At 38.4% G+C, this 21,383-nt stretch overlaps 1 protein-coding gene across 4 annotated transcripts in view; it reads left to right on the plus strand.

Moving 5' to 3' along the window:
- LOC122548418 overlaps window positions 1–21,383 on the plus strand; it is a 208,612-nt gene that overhangs the window by 144,809 nt on the left and 42,420 nt on the right. For all 4 annotated transcript variants that reach the window (XM_043687046.1, XM_043687047.1, XM_043687048.1 and 1 more), the window contains 3 exons: window positions 1,167–1,306; window positions 12,164–12,290; window positions 16,704–16,739. In XM_043687046.1, the coding sequence (XP_043542981.1) occupies window positions 1,167–1,306; window positions 12,164–12,290; window positions 16,704–16,739 (303 nt within the window). The remainder of the gene's footprint in view (window positions 1–1,166; window positions 1,307–12,163; window positions 12,291–16,703; window positions 16,740–21,383) is intronic.

The following is a 21,383-nucleotide window of genomic DNA, read 5'->3' on the forward strand; positions in this document are numbered from 1 at the left end:
CCTTCATAATTTTATATGTTTATACAAGATCCGCCCCCCTCATTCTTCTGAATTCCAATGACTATAATCCCAGTCTACTCAGCCTCTCCTCATAAGCCAATCCCCTCAACTCCGGAATCAACCTAGTGAACCTCCTCTGCACCCCCTCCAGTGCCAGTACATCCTTTCTTAATTAAGGAAACTAAATCTGCACACAGTACTCCAGGTCTGTCCTATCACCCTCACCTTGACCTTTTTCCACCTATCACATTTCCGACGCCCCTCCCCCAAGTCCCTCCTCCCTATCTTTTATCTTAGCCTGCTGGACAAACTTTCCTCATTCCTGAAGAAGGGCTAATGCCCGAAACGTCGATTCTCCTGTTCCCTAGATGCTGCCTGACCTGCTGCGCTTCTCCAGCAACACATTTCCATTTCCCTCTTTATGGGCAATTAAGGGGGCATTGGATAAGCATATGGAGGATAGTGGGCTAGTGTAGGTTAGGTGGGCTTGGATCGGCGCAACATCGAGGGCCAAAGGGCCTGTACTGCGCTGTATTCTTCTATGTTCTTGGAGCATTTATTGATTACTGTTATTGTGCATCGTATAAAGTTAAAAGGTTACAGGAACTTTGGTCTCCAAGACAAAATAAGCAATACATGATACCTGGATTGGAGGAGAGAAAACAGACGGAGAGAATTCACTACTCTTGATGTTTGAAGATGCTGTTGGTTGAAAAAAGTGAAACTTTATTGGTTGATTAAGCTTTGGCTGGTAGTGAATGTCAAAGAGGATGGGAAGGTAAGAGCAATCAAACACAAACACGAAATTGCACGTCTCAAGTCCAAATGAAAAGAAGAAATATGAATCCACAAACAATTAAATGTGTTGTTTTGTTGTGCTGGATTCTGCTCATCACCATTTTGTCCATAATTTACTGTTGGTGATAAAAGATACAAATATGCGTGAGATCAAAAGGCCTGTTTTTTGGATCAGTGAAATAATAAGTATAAATACAGTTGAGCTTATTCTAGTAGTATTTCATTTTTTAAAGCAGTACACATGGATCCTACAAAAGGATGCTTTGACTGACGTAAGTGCATTTTGAGATATCAAAGCTTTCTTGTTCGAGGCCAAATAATTGCCAAGAATATAATGGTCTGAAAATCTAATTTATTATCTTTTGCAGAAGTGGGGTTTACCAGAAATAGATTTATGCACAGAACTAGATGGTCTGGGAAGGAAAACAACATACATTGATGACATGGAAGAAGTAGAAACATATGGGATTGTGGAGCCAACATTATCTATTGAAGTATATTCGGGCACGTAAGTAGAAGGTCTTGATCTTGAGGAATTGAGGAAATGAATTAGTTAATGCGATGCTCATTCTTGCTGTACAAAAATTATATTAGTCAATTCAATAACAGCACTTCTATTTGAACATTTGGGGAAGATTCTTATTTAGCTGAAATTGTCCTCATGTAATTTTGCTGGCTGTAACTTGATGAAAACAACAGTAATGCTCAAGAAGTCACACAACTGTGGTGTTCGAAGAAATGGTAGTATGACCTTTGTCCTATGACATCAGAAAAAAAGTCTGCCAAGTTTCTGCACTGAGTACAATTCTTGATTAATTTTGCAATTATATATAACAAAAAATATTTTTACTTGGATGATCTAATTTGCATCTGGAAAACTGAAATTCATGAACTGGGTTTCAATATTCACAAAGCACAATCTGGCTCTGTTAACTGGGTAGCAAACCCATAAAGCAAATCATTAGTCAGGCTGCAAATCTATTGTTGTGATTTGGTACATGGATTAAGCAAGGCATGTTAATGCTTGTGAGATTCATTCTAGAAATTCAAATTTTCTAATTCATTGTCAGAAAGAATAATTTTAAAGGTTTCAGTCAGGCATAATAGGTTTACTTATGCGCATGTGGATGACTGCTAAAACTGTGACTTGAGGAGCCTGTTGTTGCTTAGTGTAGTTGAAAGCTCCTGTAGTATAAAATGATACATAGTTCATAGACACTGTTCTGGAATCTCAACTAAAACAGCACCATTATAAGTTAATAAGTTTCTAAAGCTTGGCAACCCTCTTTGCAAAGTTAGGGTACAACAATCATACCATTAATTGTGAGAGGTATCTCACACACCACCTTTAACATCACTACAATTCTCTCCATCATCAGACAGTTTCAGATGCAATCTGCAAATCTCAAGAACACAGTGTACTTACACAGGGCAAAGTTGAACAAAATCAGAAACTAGTTCTATCATTATTTTGCCCTTCAAGTGATAATAGCTAGCATGTAAAGTATAGTTAAGATATTAAAATCTTGCTCTTCATCAGCTAGTACTATTTACTGAATATCACAACTTATTTTGACTATATCTCAAGAAGAAAAAATTAGTTATAATTACAATATAAAAGCAAATTTTCTTAGGGTTAGGCAACCCTAGAACCTGCATGAAGGAGGTATAGGTTTTTGTGGATCTATTTCTTTCCCTCTGAATAGAATAGAATATCCTTTATTGTCATGTGTACTCAAGTACAGAAGCACAGGAGTGCAGTGAAACGTTTTTACAATGTATCTAATGGCACCATCTTAGATAGATGTACCTAAGTCCAAATCTTGGATATAAAAGCGGGATGAAAGGAAAAGCAGCAGCATTACTTACAGTATCTAAAAAAAAAGTTAGATGTAAGAGAGTTACAATATAGTTAAAGGATTGATATTACAGTCCGGTAAAGAATTTCAAATAGCAGCAGCTCAGCGAGCACATGGTCTGACTGCTTGCGCCAGGCCCTAGTCCAGCAACGGTCCCGCTTCGCTTCAAGCTTTCAGTCTGCTCTGCACTGGCACTCAGCTGCACCAAGGGAGGTTGCACTGCTCCGGGAATCACTTGCCCTTGCACTACACCAGGACTTGTCCACCTCACGCTGTACCGGGTCTCACTTCCCCTCGTACTGTACTGGGGCTTACTTCCCCTCATGCAGCACGTTCCCCTTGCACTGCTCAGGAACTGCTAAAAAGAGAAAAAATAAGAAAAAGTAAAAGAACAGGCGAAGTAGAGGTGCTCTGATTGAGCATCCTGTTTTGCCAGAAGGGGTTAAGTGGTATGATGCTTACCACTATTGTTTTACTTTGAATACAACAGCCAGAATTTTCACAAAGGGCTTTGCACCTTAACCTAAATGGTGCTGGTGCTCTGAATCTAGAGGACCTATCCTCATATCTAGCATCACCATTTATGCCATGTGACATGGGAAACTGGGTGTGGGATGTACATGTGCTTTCAGGGTTCACATAGACAGCAGCACAATTAAAAATGCAGCTGCCCTCATTCAGCAATTATCATTATTGTTATTTCCAAAACATTATGTATTAGAGAAAACAACTTAAACCCACTAAATTTCTTTGGACATGTCAGGCACCCTTTTTGGTTGTAAAGAGTGAACATGAATGTGCATAAAAAATGGATAAAGTTTGTGGATCTTTTGGACCAGCAAGTCATTTAAATTCCCTGTTCTGTATATTTTTTGGGATAATCGTACCTGCAGTTAAAATAAAGTTAGTGCTAGTAATTTCAATTGATACTTATTGATATAAAACTGATGATGATGATTATAGGACTATTGTGCTTGACTCCTTCCACGCTTATCACTTTTGAAGGTGGGTTTGAGTTTCCAACTTTATTGACAGCTTCAAATTGTTTAAATAGAGATAAGCTGCATTTGACTTGGGTCTAGGATTAAACATGTTCATTATAAGGGATTTGAACATGTTAATTCAATCAATGAGTCTTTTTTTTAGAAAAAGTCCATGAGTAGCAGTGACTTCAAAAAGCAAGGTGGATTGGCATAGGTTGGCATGGTAGGTATAAGGGACCATGGGGGTGGGTAGGTTGGCATCTAAGGTATGAGGGATCATCGGGTTGGATGAGTACATGTGGCATGAATTGGGCATGGCGAGTGTGTGAGGACTGTGGTCTTGTGGGGAGAGGACTAGAGGACCTTACTGTTTTTTTATATAACTGGGAAAAGTTCAAGAATTGAGTCTGCCTCAGCATTTGGTAGCCCTTGCGACTGCCTCCTTGCTGTTACTGGGGTGAAGAGTCAACTTCAGTATGTTTCCTGTGGTCCCACCCCCTCACCACCACTTCTGTGAATGAAAATCTAGTCACTCAGGGATGCTTAACCTGAGCTGGGTTTGCAAGGTCAGGAAATTGCCTGACTCAGCACACCCAACCCAGAAGTGAAAGTTTAAGGGCTAAGTTATCAGCCTTTTTTTAATCTAAAGGTTTATTTAGTTTCATGTGATGTATTTTATCCACTATGGTAGTATGTTTGTAGACTTCATAGAAGAAACATTTTATCTGAAGCGTTGCTTCTTCTGAACACTAAATTAATTCAGAACTTAATTGTGATCAACATATTTATGTTTCACTAAAGCACAAAATGGTTGTTTGACAAATGCTACTTCGAAATAGTTCTGAAAAATTGAAAATGATACTTGTGATTCAATAACTAAAATTAAGGCTAAGCAAATTGGCTCAGTGGTTAGCACTACTTACTCACAGCAACAGGAACCTGGGTTTGATTCCAGACTCGGGCGACTATCTGTGTTGAGTTTGCACATTCTCCCTGTGTCTGCGTGGGTTTCCTGCAGGTGCTCTGGTTTCCTTCCACAGTCCAAAGATATGCCGGTTAGGTGAATTGGCCATGCTAAATTGCCCATATTGTTCAGGGATGTGTGGTTAGGTGCATTAATTAGTGGTAAATGTAGAGTAATAAGGTTGGGGAGTGAGTCTGGGTGGGTTACTCTTCAGAGGGTTGGTGTGGATTTTTTGGGCCAAATGGCCTGTTTTCACAATGTAGGGATTCTAGGTTCTAAGTCACACCATTTCCCAATGAGCAGATACATATGTACATCAAAGCATTGCAAAGAAGTAATATGTGCAGCGATTCTGGATGCACCCTGATAGTCAGCATACCACACAGCCAACAGGTTTCAGCCCGTACACTATTACAAAGGCAACATACGACATATGCTGGAAATCTGAAATAGAAACAGGGAGTGCTGGAGAAATCTACAAGCCCTAGCAGTACATTTTGAATCTGCTGACTCTTCTTTGGAACTCAACACTCAACTCAGTCCATACATTTACTTTGTTCCTGGTCAAGCTGATTGTTTTCATGACACTTCTCAATAATTTGAGAGAGAATCTCCTCCTTCAAGATTTAATGTTTATCGTGTTTGCCTGGATGCATGTAATAGTCACTGTAAGACAATTGTGTAGCAACACTTTTATCCATAATTTTATTTTTTTATGCTACATTTCTATAGTATATAGAAGCAGTTTCCCTATCTTCCATTCAGCTGTAAACACACTTTATAATTGGCTGACTTGAAAGATTTGAGTAACTTCTCTTCACATCAGACACTGGTATACTTATTTTAAATATAATGGTAGTTAAATTTGCAAAAGGTATTTTTTCTCTCTTCGTCTCCCGTGGTTCTTCATATTTCATGTATTTATGAATTTCTGCAAGCTAGATGTTTTTCTGTTTTAGATATCAGCTAACTTTTTTTGGAACTGCGATAAATTGCTCTCTTTCAGCCCTCTTAACGTGTCTAGCATCTTTACTCACGCATACTTTTCCTCTTCCAATAACAACTACTTTTATTTACACTACCCTCACTTGTTCCCTTAAAAATCACCAAATATTCAATGATATCTCCTATTATTTACATTTACATTGCATTTTTGCATCTTTATTTTGCAAGCATTATTTTGCAAGGATTTTTTAACATTAAAGCTACTACTATTTATATAAAAGTATTTCTTGTTCTCCAATTAATTCTTCTGGCTCTTTCTAAATACTTCCTGATCTCAAGGTAAAAGGTCAACCAAAATATTTAATTATATTAAATGGAGATATGTTTATGAAATAACTGCACAGAGGCCAATATCCCATCACGAAGTCTCCCTTTATTTACATATTCACAGGACATGGGCTCTGACCAGCCAGCTCAAAGCTGGTCCCTAGAATAAGGAGCCGCGCTGACTCTCCTGTGTATATTTTTTTCATCATTTGTTCCAATAGCAATTTTAACTGTGTGAAACAACTACACAGAGGCTGGTATCCCGTCACCCTTTATTTACTTGTGGCTAGCCAGCACGGAGTCAGTTGCACGAACTGAGGAGATGACTCTCCTGTCTATATTTTCATTGTGTGTGCAGATGTGAAACGCAATGGAAAAACAACAAGTGCATAAATATTCATTTTCCATCACCAGGAAAGAAGGAAATACCCGAGTACCAAAGGGCAATGCTGCGTGATCAAAACGTGAAAGGGGAGGGCAGGGACTAAATCAAAGTAGAGTCAATGGGGGAAATAAAACACTCCACTCCCTGCAGTGCCCACCTCTCCCTGAAAATCTTGAGGGTGTTGGTAAATACAGCATGCTCCTTCTCAAAGGACACCCAGGCATGGACGTAACCACGGAAGAGGGGCAGGCAATCGGCCAAAACGACCCCCCTTCACGGTCCACTGCCTGGACCTGTTAATGTTCAGTTTGGCCCCTGTTTATATTTGTAAGCCAGGGCTTCTTGATTTGCCCAGGTGAACAACTCTAATCAAGGATTTTATAATCTACGAAATCCACCTGGCCCTTATTCCATTCGCTACAGTTTGAAACTTGTAAGTAATGGATTAGCATTATACCATATGCTTCTATAGATGTAGTAGTACAGTTGTTGTGTTGCTGAACTTCATGACATTTAGGGAATTTAAATTTTATTGAACAAATTAAATCTGCAATAAAATCCTGGCACCACTAATATTGACAATGAAGCTACCAAACTTTTGTAAAATGTTCACAAATAACCTTTCAGAAAAGATTTCTGCCATCCTATCTATCCGGGCCTAACTTTAGGCTCACTTCAACATGACTGAAATGGTCTGGCTGCATTACTTCAAGGCAGAAGCTCACTACCATCTCTAAAACTGTAAATGCTGGAATTGCCAGTGATGCCCAGATCCCATGGATGGATAAAACATAAAATCTTCATTCACATTTCATCTTTCATTTTAAATTACCAGATTACTCCTAAGAATGATTTTGCAAAGTAAAATATTTTTTTAGCTGTCTTAAATTGATTGCTAAATACTGTCCTATCTGGAAATTGTAAAATATTTTTAACAAGCGAGCCTCAAACACTGTGAGATCATTGGCATGAATTCTAGCACTCTTTATTAAAGTGAACGGACAGAAAATCATAGGAAACACCTTTGACAGTGAGGAGTGCTTCAATTGTTCTTGGTTTTTGCTAAAGAGATCAAACTGACTGCACATAGTAGTTACCTCAATATATAATCCATTGTAGTATAACTGGATCCTAGGACTTCGATCTTGATTTACTTAAAACAAAGCACTTGGAAACTTTGGCTTGGTTAACAAGTACACTTTAATTTTATTATACCCCTGAACTATTTTCCAATGTGAACTCAATCATTTATACAATCTTGTGCCTGTGCCATACCTTAATCTTTTACAATAGAAATGTATAACTTAGTTAAGCACATTATGACAGGCTGTTATAGTAAGATGCGACATGTCTTACAGCATTTATAGTTGGTTGTCTACTAATTTTTGCATCACCCTCTTTACTCTGCGAGCATTCATTTGGCTAGAGATACCAAACTTCTAGAGGAGGCTTCAAAAACAGCATTAGTTATTTTATGTGTGCAAATAAAGTGCCTACAGTCTGCGTGAAATTTGGTTACTGCATACTGAGTGAGTATTGTTTTGAGCCTTTGCCTATACAACCTGCAGGTCGCATTCTGGGTGTTGATCCTGTAGAAAATGAATCTGAAGAATTACTAATGGGGGATAAGGAGACAGCAGATGAATTGAACAGATATTTTGCAAGAGCAAATTACTGCAGATGCTGGAATCGGCACTGAAAACAAAAAATGTTGGAAATCACTGTGGGTCAAGGAGTATCCATGCGAACATTTTGTGTTTAGATGATCCTTCACCAGAGCTGTGTTGGGGAAGGGAGGGAAGAAGTGAAGAAAATTACAATTACCATGAAAATAATACTGAATAAATTGTTGGAGTTGAATTGTGACAAATCCATGTTTCCTGATGAATTTCACCCTGAGGTCTTAAAAGAAGTAACAAGTGAGATAGTTGATGTACTAGTTTTAATTTTCAAAAATTGCACCAGATTCAGGGAAGGTTCTTTAAGATTGGAAAATAGCTAATATAACTCCTTTATTCAAAAAGGGAAGGAGGAAGAAAGCAGGAAACTATAGGCAAGTTAGATTAATACCTGGCTTGCAAAAATGTTAGAAGCTGTTCTTAAAGATGTTTAACAGGGCATTTGCATAAATTCAAGTTAATCAGGTAGAGCCAGCATGATTTTGTCAACAGGAAATCATGCTTAACTAATTTATTGGAGTTTGTTGAAGTAATTTGTTGCTGTAGGTAAAGGGAAATCAATGGATGTTTTGTACTTAAATTTCCAGAAGGCCTTTAGTAAAGTGCTGCATCAAAGATTATTATGAAAAATAAAAGATGATGGTGTAGGGAATAACATACTGGCGTGGATAGATATTTAACTGACTAACAGAAATCAAACTAGGAATAAACGTCACGAGTGATGTGCCACAGGGGTCTTAACTCTTCACCGTTTATATAAATGATTTGGATGAAGTGTCTACTAGTATGGTAGTTAAATTTGCTAATGACACACAGGTTCCTTAGAAAGTGAGTTGTGAAAAGAAGATAAGGAACCTACAAAGAGATATAGATTGGTTAGGTGAGTGGGCAAAGATCTGGCAAATGGAATATAATGTGGAAAAATGTGAAATTGTCCATTTTGACAGAGAATGAAAACAAACATATTATTTAAATGGTGAGTGATTGCAGAGTTCTGACATGCAGAGAGATCTGGGTGTCCTAGTGCACAAATCTCAGAAGATTAGTGTGTAGGTACAGCAAGTAATCAGGAAAACTAATAGAAAGTCAAGTTTTATTGCAAAGGGAATTGAATGCAAAAGCAGGGCGGTTATTCTTCAGTTAAACAGGGCTTTAGTGAGACTCCTTTTCTGTACAGACTGTTCACTCTACTCATAGATGATGTTAATGCATTGAAATATTTGCAAAACTAATACCTGGAATGGGTGGGTTGCCATTTGAGGAAAGGCTAGACAGGCTAGGCTGATATGCTCTGTAGGCAAAAGTGAGAACTGCAGATGCTGGAGTTTGAGTCAAGATTAGAGTGGTGCTGGAAAAGCACAGCAGGTCAGGCAGCATCCAAGGAGCCGGAAAATCTATGTTTCGAGCATGAGCCCTTGCTGATGAAAGGCTCCTGCCCGAAATGTCAATTTTCCTGCTCCTCGGATGCTGCCTGACCTGCTGTGCTTTTCCAGCATCACTCTAATCTTGACTCTGATATGCTCTGTAGTTTAGAAGAGTCACAAGTAACTTAATTGAAATGTACAAGGATGTAGCCTCACATATGAGAATCTAGAACTAGGGATCATGGTTTGAAAATCAGGGATTGCACATTTGACACAGAGATGATAAACCATTTTTTCTCTGGAGTATTGAGAGTGTTTGGAATCGCTTCCTCAAAAAAGGCAATAGCTGCAGAATTTTGCAATGTTTTTAAGACAGAGATTGATGGATTCTTGATTACCAAGGGAATAAAGATTATTGGGATATGAGAGAATGTAGAGTTAACTCGAAAATCAGATCAGCATGAGCTTATTGAATGGCAGAACAGGCTCAAAGGGCCAAGTGGCCTCCACATATTCTTTGGTGGCATGTTTGTAAACTGTGTGATTTGTATTTTTTTTATATAATTTATTTGAAGTTTGGGGTTTTAGGTTCTGGATTAATGAGAGATATGTGTTTTTCTATGATTCTGAAGTATTTCTGTAGCCATAGTAATTTATTTTAAAACAGATTTTGAGGTATGCCTTTAGAATTAATGAGTTTTGTGTACATTGGTTCTATGATATACAATATATATAAGCGACAGTTTAGAAGATCATGAGATGTCTTTTAAAGTTTAAAAGAAACACTTAAAACTTAGAGAATTTACTTTGACTTTTACTGTGAAATTCGAGCAGACCTCTGAAAAGCATGGATAAAGATGGTTCTGTCCCAGGGAGGAAAGGATATATTTTTACTACATAAGAGTAAGAAGTTAGTGTTAATCCAAAGATGTTTGGATGAAACCCTGAGTAGGTTATTTGAAACTGAGTAGTTTAAGTTTGGGTGCAGTGTAAACTCTGGGAAGGAACTATTTGCAGTTCCAGTTTATAAATTAAAATCACTAGTGCCTTAACCTAGTGAGGTGTTAAAGACAGAGTGTCTGATGTGAGTACTACATGATTGGCATTTATGTCTACTATGTCAGTTGTGTTTTGGGACTGTAAAAATCTTGTTATTTTTCTTAACAATTTATGTAGGACTGTTTTGGGATTAAGGAGATTAAACTTTTATTGGGTGTATATGAATCTTTGAATTTGTAGGTAGTTTGGTTTTATTCAATTTATCCTAAACTTCTTTTTCACTGTTAAAGCAAAATCTGCAGCATTATCTGCTTACGTTTCAGCAAGAGCTCATTTCATTAAAACTAAAGCAATCAAAGTGTGGTCTATCAAAGCATATTATGTGTTGTTCAAGCATTTTCTCTTTGTTTTCAGTGTAAAGCATTTTGAGTGTTTTTATTAGAAGAGCTGTGTATAATTTATCTAGAGTAAATTAGTTATTGTATTAAAATGTATATGATCTTGCCATGTGTTGGTAAATTTCCAAAAAAAAAGTTTGATAAGGACTACATAATCGACAAGTGAATAAGTTCAGAGAATGCTGGGTCAGAGGACAAGTGGCAGAGTGGTTAGCTAGTTGGCTTCAACCAGAAATAAGAGCGTAGCAGTGAAGAGTGGCAGAAGATAGAAAGTGGTGCTGGTGCCCACAGCATACATTTATAATTTGTGTTAGAAGTTCACGGAGTGTATTTGCAAGCACAAAGAACAAAGGGCTTTGGAAGAGCTTCTTTATTTCTTCATACATTTCTTTGCTTCTCCATTCTAATGTACTCTCACTTCCTCCTGGTTGGCTCTTTATATACACTTTAATAAGTATTTTTTAAATAAACCTACTTTAACATCTTACGATGCACTCCCAGGCAGATAGAATTTGAACCCATACCATCTGGCCCAGAGACAGGGACACTACAAATGCACCATAAGATAATTTAGATGTTAATGCAATAACTAATTAATTCTCAAAATCTCAGTACATTGTTAACTTTAACTCCTAGATATTAACTGAATTAAAGATTCAAAATTTGGATTTTGAAATAAAAAGACATTTCCAAATAGACGACTCTAAGTATAAGGTGATATTGATGTTCCATATTAGGAGGACCACAATATATCACAAGCATATTAACAAACTTGCAGAATTGGCATATAATTCAAAAATATTTTTCAAGATAAATAAATGACTTGTTTTTGCAAGAAGAATAAGACATGTTGTGGTATTATTTAGAAAGTTGAAATCTAAATGAGATAGAGGTGCATAGATATCTGGGAGTCCAGACACATAAATCACTGGGAATAACAACAAAGGTCAACAAGAACCAAAGACAAACTGAGGAATAGAACTGAAATGTGAAGTTATCCCAACACATTATTGAGCATTGGTTGTACTACATTTAATATGTCATTTGATTTGAGTGATAGGACACTTGAGACTGTACAAAAAATGGTTGCAACATTGATGCACACAACGTAGGGGTACAATAAAATCAGAAGTGTATTGACAGGCTGATTCTCATTGCCATATTAGATTAGATTAGATTAGATTACATTACAGTGTGGAAACAGGCCCTTCGGCCCAACAAGTCCACACCACCCGCCGAGTGGTTGAAGTGAATAGATGCATTTAAGGGGAGTCTAGATAACTATATAATGAAGAAGGGACTAAAGGGTCATGTTGTGACAAGGTTAGATGAAGAAAGGTGGGAGGATCCTCAAATGGAGCATTGACACTGACCTGGGCTAGTTGGCCTATTTTTGCGCTATATGTTCGATGTACTTTGTAGGCTATGGCGTAACTCTTGCTTTTTGAAATTTGTTTTTTAGTTGGATTCTATTTGAAGAGCCTTTCTATCAAGGAAATTCTTACATTGTGGAACCTGGTCAATATCCTTCTCCAGAATCTTGGCATGCAGTGAATCCATTCATCAGCTCACTCAAACCATTGAAAATGGTAAAAAAAAATCCTTTTTTCATTCATATGTGAAAATTGTTTTTTTTTACAGACATTTAAAATTAACACAAAATTATTAGACCTCTACAAAATAGCTAGATGTATTGTTGATCTGTACCACTGGTGATTTTGCTTTTTCACAGTTGAATTTAAATGCATACCAGGGTTGACAGACTGAGCTGAGAGAGCCTTTTGCAAAACTTAACATGTTAATATTTTAAAACTGTTTGATTTCACTGGAGTACATTTTTAAATAGATCATTGGTCTTACCCTGTCTTATTAATGTTGACTCTCTACCACTTCATGCTTTGGAGCACTGTGATGTGTGAAAGGCAGTTGTTCCCTTTGTGCATTTTATAAAAAAGCAGACGTTCCTTCATGTGCATTTTAATTGAGATTTCTTCCAGCATGTTCAATATTAAGGAGATAACGAAAGTGTAGAGCAGGAAAGAGGCCTGCAGCCCCCTGCCTGGTAAACAAACAAACCCTCGACCATTGGTTCTGTCAAATATTGATCCTTATACTTTCAATAAGTTTTTTGCACATTTATCGAAAGTACTTATAATGAGGTAAATAAATCCAAACTTTTCTGCATTCCCTTTATCCCATGAATTTAGAGTTTGTGGAAACCTCAGGTTATTGTGGATCATTCTACCAATACCTTCCGGGAACCTGAATATTTGAGTCATAACTTTATTGAGCCTTCATTTTATTCCCAAGTAAATAATCCAGAGTTGTTAATTTATGCAAATTTCTCAGCTGCCTTAAGTTTTGCTATCAGTCTCTTTTTTTTTTCTTGGATTTACCTTGTTGGAAGTATGTTGGCCACAGTTATACTCAGCGTTCCATGTGATTGAGCATGACTTCCTTGATATTATGTTTAATCCCCTGGTCGGAATGTGCTGTACCTTTCCATAGGTTAGGTCTCCTTAGTGCTGCCATAGAAACATTAACAAAACAGGAGTATGCCATTTGGCCCTTTGAGCATAGCACACTATTCAGTCTGGTCATGGCTTATCATCCAACTCAGTACCCTGTTCCCATTTTCTCCCCATTGCCTTTGATCCTTTTAATCCTAAGAACTGTATCTGTGCCATTAGTTTAGTGAGCAGTCCACTAATAGTGACCTGAGAACCCTTTACTACATTCTGTCTTGTGGACAAGGGCTATTAAGTTTCCTTCACTTGTCTCATCTACATGAAATATTATCTACCTTTAATAATTTGACTGTTCCTCATTGTTTGAACTTCTCCTTGCAATTAGGAGTTATCTTGTGAAGTTAGATAATTTTATTTCTACCCCAACCCTCAAATCAACTGTAATGTTGGTAACAATGACGTCATGTTGATGAGTTTTTGCCAAGTTGATGAATCTAAATTAGGGAAACCTAGGATGGCATGAGATACAGACTGTCTATGATAAATTGGAAAACGCTACTTCAAAGGGATGATGGCAAACATTTAAAAAGACCGGGATAAATTAACAATTGTTTTTTGCTGTCTGGCACAAAAATAAAACAGGAAAGGTGGCTCAACCGTGGACTAAGAAAGGAAATTAGATCCAAAGAAGGTACATACACATACAAATTGGCCAAAACAGAACACTCTAGAGAATTGTCAGCAGTTTAGCTTTCAAAGTAGGAGGAAAAAGGATTGATTAAGAGGAAAATAGAGAATGAGAGTAAGCTTGTGGGAACATACAAACTGATTGCAAATGGTTCTATAGGTATGTGAAGAGAAAAAGATTAGTAAAGACAAATGTAAGTCCTTACAGTCAGAATTGGAGAAGTTATCATGTGAAACAAAGAGATGGTAGTCCAATTAAATACATAGTTTGTCTTCACATAGGAAGAGTTGAAAATGTGTTGCTGGAAAAGCACAGCAGGTCAGGCAGCATCCAGGAAAGAGGAGAATCGACGTTTCGGGCATAAGCCCTTCCTGAAGAAGGGCTTATGCCCGAAACGTCGATTCTCCTCTTTCCTGGATGCTGCCTGACCTGCTGCGCTTTTCCAGCAACACATTTTCAGCTCTGATCTCCAGCATCTGCAGACCTCACTTTCCCTTCACATAGGAAGAAACAAATAACTTCCTAAAAATGGTGGAACACAGGGTCTAGTGAGATAGTGGAAGTGCTGGAAATCAGTATTACTAAGGAAATGATATTGGAAACATTGATGGGATCAAAGGCTGATAAATCCCCAGGACCCATCAATCTACACCTCAGAACACTAAAATAAGAATCCCAAGAAATAGTGGATGCATTTGTGGCCATCTTTAAAGATTCTGTGGACTGTGGAACAGGTCCTTTTGTTTGGAGGGTAGCTAATGTAAGCCTATTATTTTAAAAAGGAGGTAGAAATAAACATTGGTGGTGGGGATGATGCTACAATCCATCATAAAATATTTAATAACAGAGCACTTGGAAAGCAGTGACAGGATCAGACAGGATCAGCATGGGTAATCATGCTTGGTAATGATGAAAGGGTAATCAAGCTTGACAAATCTGCTGGAATTCTTTAATGGTGCAACTAGTAGAGTTGATAAGGAGGAGTCGATGGATGTGGTTTACTTGAGTCTTTCAACGATGTCCCACTTAAGCGATTAACATATAAAATTAAAATACATGGGATTGGAAGTAGTTTGCTGATATGAATTAAGAATTGGTTGGTGATAGGAAACAAAGAGTCAGAATAAATGGATCTTTTAACAAGTGCCAGGCAGTACCTGGTGAGATACAGGAGGGCTCAGTACTTGGATGCCAGTATTCTCAATATATGTTGATGATTTAGATGAAGGAATTAAATGTAATATCTCTATGTTTGCAGCTGACACAAAGCTGAGTGGGAGGCTGAACTATAAAAGGGATGTAGAGATACTTCAGTGTGGTTTAGACAAGTTGAATGAGTGGGCTATTGCATGCAAAATGAAGTATGATCTGGATAAATATGAAGTCTCCACTTTGATATCAAAACAGGATGGCAGATTATTATCTCAAAGGGAATAGTTTGGCAAAGGGTCCGGTGAAATGAGACTTGGCTGTCCTTGTATATCAGTTGGTGAAAATAAACATGCAATTGCAGCAGGTGGCAAATGGCATGTTGGTATTGTGAGAGGATTTGAGTACAAGAGTAGACATGTCTTGCTACAAAGCTTTGATGAGACCAGACCATACCTGGAGTATTGTGTGCAGTTTTGGTCTGAAGAAGGTTGTTCAGGCTGTGGAAAGATGTAACAGAAGTTTAACAGAGTGATTCTTGGGATGGCAACACTGATGTGCAGAGAGCAACTGGATCAGTTAGGACTATATTCACCAGAGTTTAAAAGAGGCCATTTAAGACTGAGATGAGGAGAAATGATTTTCCCCCAGACTATGGTGAGCCTGTGGAATTCTCTGTACCAGAAAGGAGTTGATGTCAAAACATTAAAATGTTTTCAACCAGAAGTTGGGCATAATCCTTAGGGCTAAAAGGGATCTCAGGCTATGGCAACGAAGTGAAAACAGTGAACTAAATGATTAGCCATGATCATGTTGAATAGTGGTGCAGGCTCAAAAGGCTGAATGGCCTACTCCTGCTCCTTCTTTCTATGTTTTAATGTAAATTCCATTGACAATTATTTAGGCTTTTTGTTTTATACAATTTTCAGTTCATCTCAAAAATGACCCGTCCTGATCCATATTTTCTTATCTGTGTTTAATGATTTTATGGCAGTAAAAAGCAGGCTGAAATCTAAATTTATCATGTTCACAGAATTTTTGTCACAGGCAAGATCCTTGCATCTTTAAAATATCCCAGATAATATTTGTAAGAACTTCCTGCCATAACTGTATACTAACTCCTTCTTATCATACCACACCTATGCAGGTGACTCATTGTTATTTCTGTTGATATACTTTTGCACTTTACCCATAGCAGATGTTAGAATTGCTGGTCTATAGCTTGCTGCATAATCCCCATGTTCCCTTTTAAATACTGAATAATTCCTCAAGACTGATTTTGCGAGTTAATTCTGATTCTGAAATGTAACTCAGTTCTGGCGTCTTGACTTTCTCACCCTATCAGTTGTTGAAGAATAAATATAAAATCTTAGCAATTCAAAGGGCATCAATTGTACCTGGAGCTCCATTTTACACCTCAAACTTTCACTGGCCAACACAAATATCTAAGAATATCTGGTTACTAACCCATATGAAAAGTTATGATGCAATTGTACCATGCTTTGGGTCACTCAAACCATTGAAAATAATAAAAAGAAATCCATTTTTAAGAATTGATTTACAGTAGTTAGTCTAATTGGTTGTTTTCAGTCACGTAGGTATTATTTAAAAATAATACATCCAGATGCATTTGTAGATTGTAAGCTTAACATTTGCATTATTGTTAATGAAATACTGAGAAACTGTTTTTATTTCAGGGCCCATTGCAAGTGGAAAAGCTTAATGACAACAGAGTAAGTAGTTTTCTTATCTTTTGGGGCATTGCTAATAAGGTCAGCATTTGTCGCTCATCCCTTCCTGGTTTTGAACTGAGTGCTTGCCAGGCCATTTCAGAGGATACTTAAGAGTCAACCACTGGTCTGGAGTAGTGCGTAGGCCAGACTGGGTAAGGATGGCGGTTTCCCTTCCCTAAAAAACATGAGCGAACCACATGGATATTTACAGTAATCGATAGCTTCATGGTTACCATTACTGAGACGAGGTTTATATTCCAGATTTATTAGTTGGATTTAAATCTGTGGTGGGATTTGAACACACACACCTACAGCAATAGCCTGAGTTTCATGATTACTAATTCAGTGACATTGTCACTGTGCAACTGTCTCCTGTCTCCATCTTTCTGGCATTACCTTGCTGTAACTAAGATATATCAAGTAAAGCATCTTCTGCAATAATGTTACCTTTCATGCTATGCTTGTGTGTAACAGAATAGGTGTGTACTTTATTATGTTAAACCACGAGAGATTACTTTCTCCCTTCTAATCCTTCATTGTGTGAAGGTTATGATTCATGCAGGGTGTGGTTCCATTAATACCCGGGCCCATCCAGAATATCAGTTATTGTTTTCCAAATCTGAGTCTAGACAGTTGGCAAGCTATGTGACCACATGCAGTATTGTAGCAAGGGCCGTTTACATCCTCACTCTGTGTTCTTCACAAATGTGAATGCACAGGATTAATCCAATATTAATTAATAATGGAGATTTTCATTTACTCACCTGATATCAGAACACCTGGATCCATAGCAACAACTACTGCCAGCTGAATATGCAATCACAATCAAACCTTGATTGTTTTTAAATTAAAGCTTAATACAGCAGATAATACAAACAGCAAATGCTGGAGAAACTTAGCATTCTGGCACATTTGTGGAGAGAGAAGCAAAGTGAATGTTTCAAGTGCAAACACACTTCTTCTGAACTTGATTAACCTTGATCTGTATTCTTTACAGGGATAATATAATGTTAAGTTTCCCAGTAAGAGATTGGAATGTTTTCTTGTTCTGATTTTATTCTGAATGAATGCAAAACTCTTGATTAGTTATTTTTTTATTAATAGTAAATGACAGAAGCATTAGAGATGGAGAGGTAGACTACCTGAATAAATTGTGATGTTAGTTCAATACAATTGGATAGATTATATAGAGTCGTAGACATGTACAGCACGGAAATAGACACTTCAGTCCAACTCGATCATGCCGACCAGATATCACAACCTAATCTAGTCCCACTTGCCAGCACCCGCCCATATCCCTCCAAAGCCTTCCTATTCATATACCCATCCAGATGCCCTTTAAATGTTGCAATTGTACCAGCCTCTCCTACTTCCTCTGGTAGCTCATTCCATACACGTACCACCCTCTGCATGAAAAAGTTATCCTTTAGATCCGTTTTATATCTTTCCCCTCTCACCCTAACCCTATGCCCTCGAGTTCCGGACTCCCCCACCCCAGGGAAAAGACTTTGTCTATTTATCCTATCCATGCCCCTCATAATTTTGTAAACCTCTATAAAGTCACCCCCATTGCTGTTCGCTAACGTGGTGCCACTGTTTAAGAAAGGATGGTAAGGACAAGTCAGGGAACTACAGACCAGTGAGTCTGACGTCGGTGTTGGGCAAGTTGTTGGAGGGAATCCTGAGGGACAGGGTGTACATGTATTTGGAAAGGCAAGGACTGATTAAGGATAGTCAACATGGCTTTGTGCGTGGGAAATCATATCTCACAAACTTGATTGAGTTTTTTGAAGAAGTAACAAAGAGAATTGATGAAGTGGCGGATGTGATCTCTATGGACTTCAGTAAGGTGTTCGACAAGGTTCCCCATGGGAGACTGATTAGCAAGGTTAGATCTCACGGAATACAGGGAGAACTACCCATTTGGATACAGAACAGGCTCAAAAGTAGAAGACAGAGGGTGGTGGTGGAGGGTTGTTAGACTGGAGGCCTCTGACCAGTGGAATGCCACAAGGATTGATGCTTGGTCCATTACTTTTCTTAATTTATGTAAATGATTTGGATGTGAGCATGAGAGGGAAAGTTAGCAAGTTTGCAGATGACACCAAAATTGGAGGTGTAGTGGACAGCAAAGAAGGTTACCTCAGATTACAAGGGATCTTGATCAGGTGGCCTAATGGGCTGAGAATCTCCTAATGCAGATGGAGTTTAATTTATATAAATGCGAGGAGCTGCATTTTCGGAAAGCAAATCTTAGCAGGACTTATATACCTTAATGGTAAGGTCTTAGGGATTGTTGCTGAACAAAGAGACCTTGCGTGCAGCTCCTTCAAAGTAGAGTCACAGTAAGATAGGATAGTGAAGAAGGCATTTGGTATGCTTTCCTTTATTGGTCAGAGTATTGAGTACAGGAGTCAGGAGGTCATGTTGTGGCTGTACAGAACATTGTTTAGGCTACTTTTGGAATATTGCATGCAATTCTGGTCTCCTTCCTATCAGAAGGATGTTGTGAAACTTGAAAGAGTTCAGAAAAGATTTACAAGGATGTTGCCAGGGTTGGAGGATTTGAGCTAACGGGCGAGGTTGAATAGGCTCGGTCTGTTTTCTCTGGAGCGTTGGAGGCTGATTAGATAGAGGTTTATAAAATCATGAGAGGCATGAATAGGATGACTCATACCAAACATTTCTAGTTCCTAACTTTGGGGGAATGAGTATATATGGGGGAAAGTAAGATAATTACTTTGCCTGCTCCATTTCACCCTCAAAAGGCCATTTCCCAGAGATAGAGTTCTTTATCTTCCTGATTGCTACTTTTCCTGGCAGTCAGCAGAATATTTCATTGTTGGCAGATTTCAAAAAAATGTTCTTACTTCTTTGAAACCACCCTGTCCCTCAACCCCTTGAAATCTCCCTCTCCTTTAACCTTTTGCAATTTCCTTCTCTCTCAACCCTTTACAGCCTCCTTCCCCGTGCTCCATTTCACCCTCAAAAGGCCATTTCCCAGAGATAGAGTTCTTTATCTTCCTGATTGCTACTTTTTCTGGCAGTCAGCAGAATATTTCATTGTTGGCAGATTTCAAAACAATGTTCTTACTTCTTTGAAACCACCCTGTCCCTCAACCCCTTGAAATCTCCCTTTCCTTTAACCTTTTGCAATTTCCTTCTCTCTCAACCCTTTACAGCCTCCTTCCCCGACACCTGAAGCCTTCTTGCAACCTCTTCACCCTGTAAATTTCCATAAGCTACCTTTAATTCAGAAACATATTAAGAAGTCTCACAGACAATCAAATACTAAAGCAATTATTTCAATTTTATTGCCCGTAGTAATCAAATAAGACCCCTTACAAGTAAGCAAATTAAGCCTCCCAACTCAACTTGGCTATTATCTGATTAAAGGTGGAATTTCACTACGATTCCAAGTAACAGAATCTGTCTGTGGATGTGTCCAGGGTTTGATCCTTATGTAGTGTTGTTCTCTGGAGTTCTGCTTGAAGGGTTCTAAGTTGCATTTTTACATAATTATCTGTCCTTCAAGTTTATGGTGTGATATTATTGATGATCCTTTACATTCTTTCAGCCATGATATTGATTACTGCTCTGGAGTTATTAACTGCAACTTGCCGCCTTATCAGAAGTAGCTTCCCTGTTCCTTAGTGCATTTGGCATTGACTGTCTGCTTGAAGACACAATTTCCCTGCAATTAACTCCTTAAATTCTTCTGCAGGGCAATAATTTCTCCTTGTGGCATAAGGTATATCAAGCAGATATTAAAACAATATTTGTTACTTAGTTTTGACTTTTCTCCAGGCATGTGAATTGCTTTTAATTCCTGTATAGCAGTTTGTCATTGTCCCTTTTATCTCTCCACCCTGAAGGCACTCTGCTTGTATTCCTGATGAAGGGCTTTTGCCCGAAACATCGATTTTCCTGCTCCTCGGATGCTGCCTGAACTGCTGTGTTTTTCCAGCACCACTCTAATCTAGAATCTGGTTTCCAGCATCTGCAGTCCTTGTTTTTACCCACAACAGTTTATTTCAGAAATAATTATTGTTGATTCTTTCAATGCATGAAGTTATTGAAGTTCTGAAGGTTACAGTATCATACTTCTTGAAGCTTCCTCCTCTTCCCACAAACCTCTGCTTCTTCAGATCCTCTTAGATCCTCCTCCTCCACTTCTTGCAGTTTATTCCACCCTATCTCTCTCTTCCATCCATTCCTTCCCTCTTGCAGCTTCCTTTGTCTTATGCCTCTTAGCTTCCACCTACTCTCTTGCAGCCTCCTCCACCCTATTTCTCTGGCAGCCTCTTCCACACCTCTTTTATTATGCAGCCAGCTTGGCCCATGACTGGCACAAGCCCCCTTGCTCGCCTGGCAGAAGGCACCGCCCATGTGGTAAAAGCCCTGTCCCCTGGCACAACCCTAAAAATCCCTGGCTTTAAGCCAGAAGTAGAGGCCAGTTTCTCCTGGCGACACCCTCACTACCAGCACTTACTTTCCCTACAGTTTGCTGCTCCTCCAGTTCCAGATTGCTTTTCCCTCACATTTGCTGCTGTACCATCAAGCATGGGAGGGAACCAACTTTTGGAGGAGCAACCTCTCACTGAATCCGACTATTCTCATTACCGGGGTGACCTTTTCCTGATT

Source organism: Chiloscyllium plagiosum, chromosome 3 (genome assembly GCF_004010195.1).
Source record: "Chiloscyllium plagiosum isolate BGI_BamShark_2017 chromosome 3, ASM401019v2, whole genome shotgun sequence".
Taxonomy (NCBI): Eukaryota; Metazoa; Chordata; class Chondrichthyes; order Orectolobiformes; family Hemiscylliidae; genus Chiloscyllium; species Chiloscyllium plagiosum.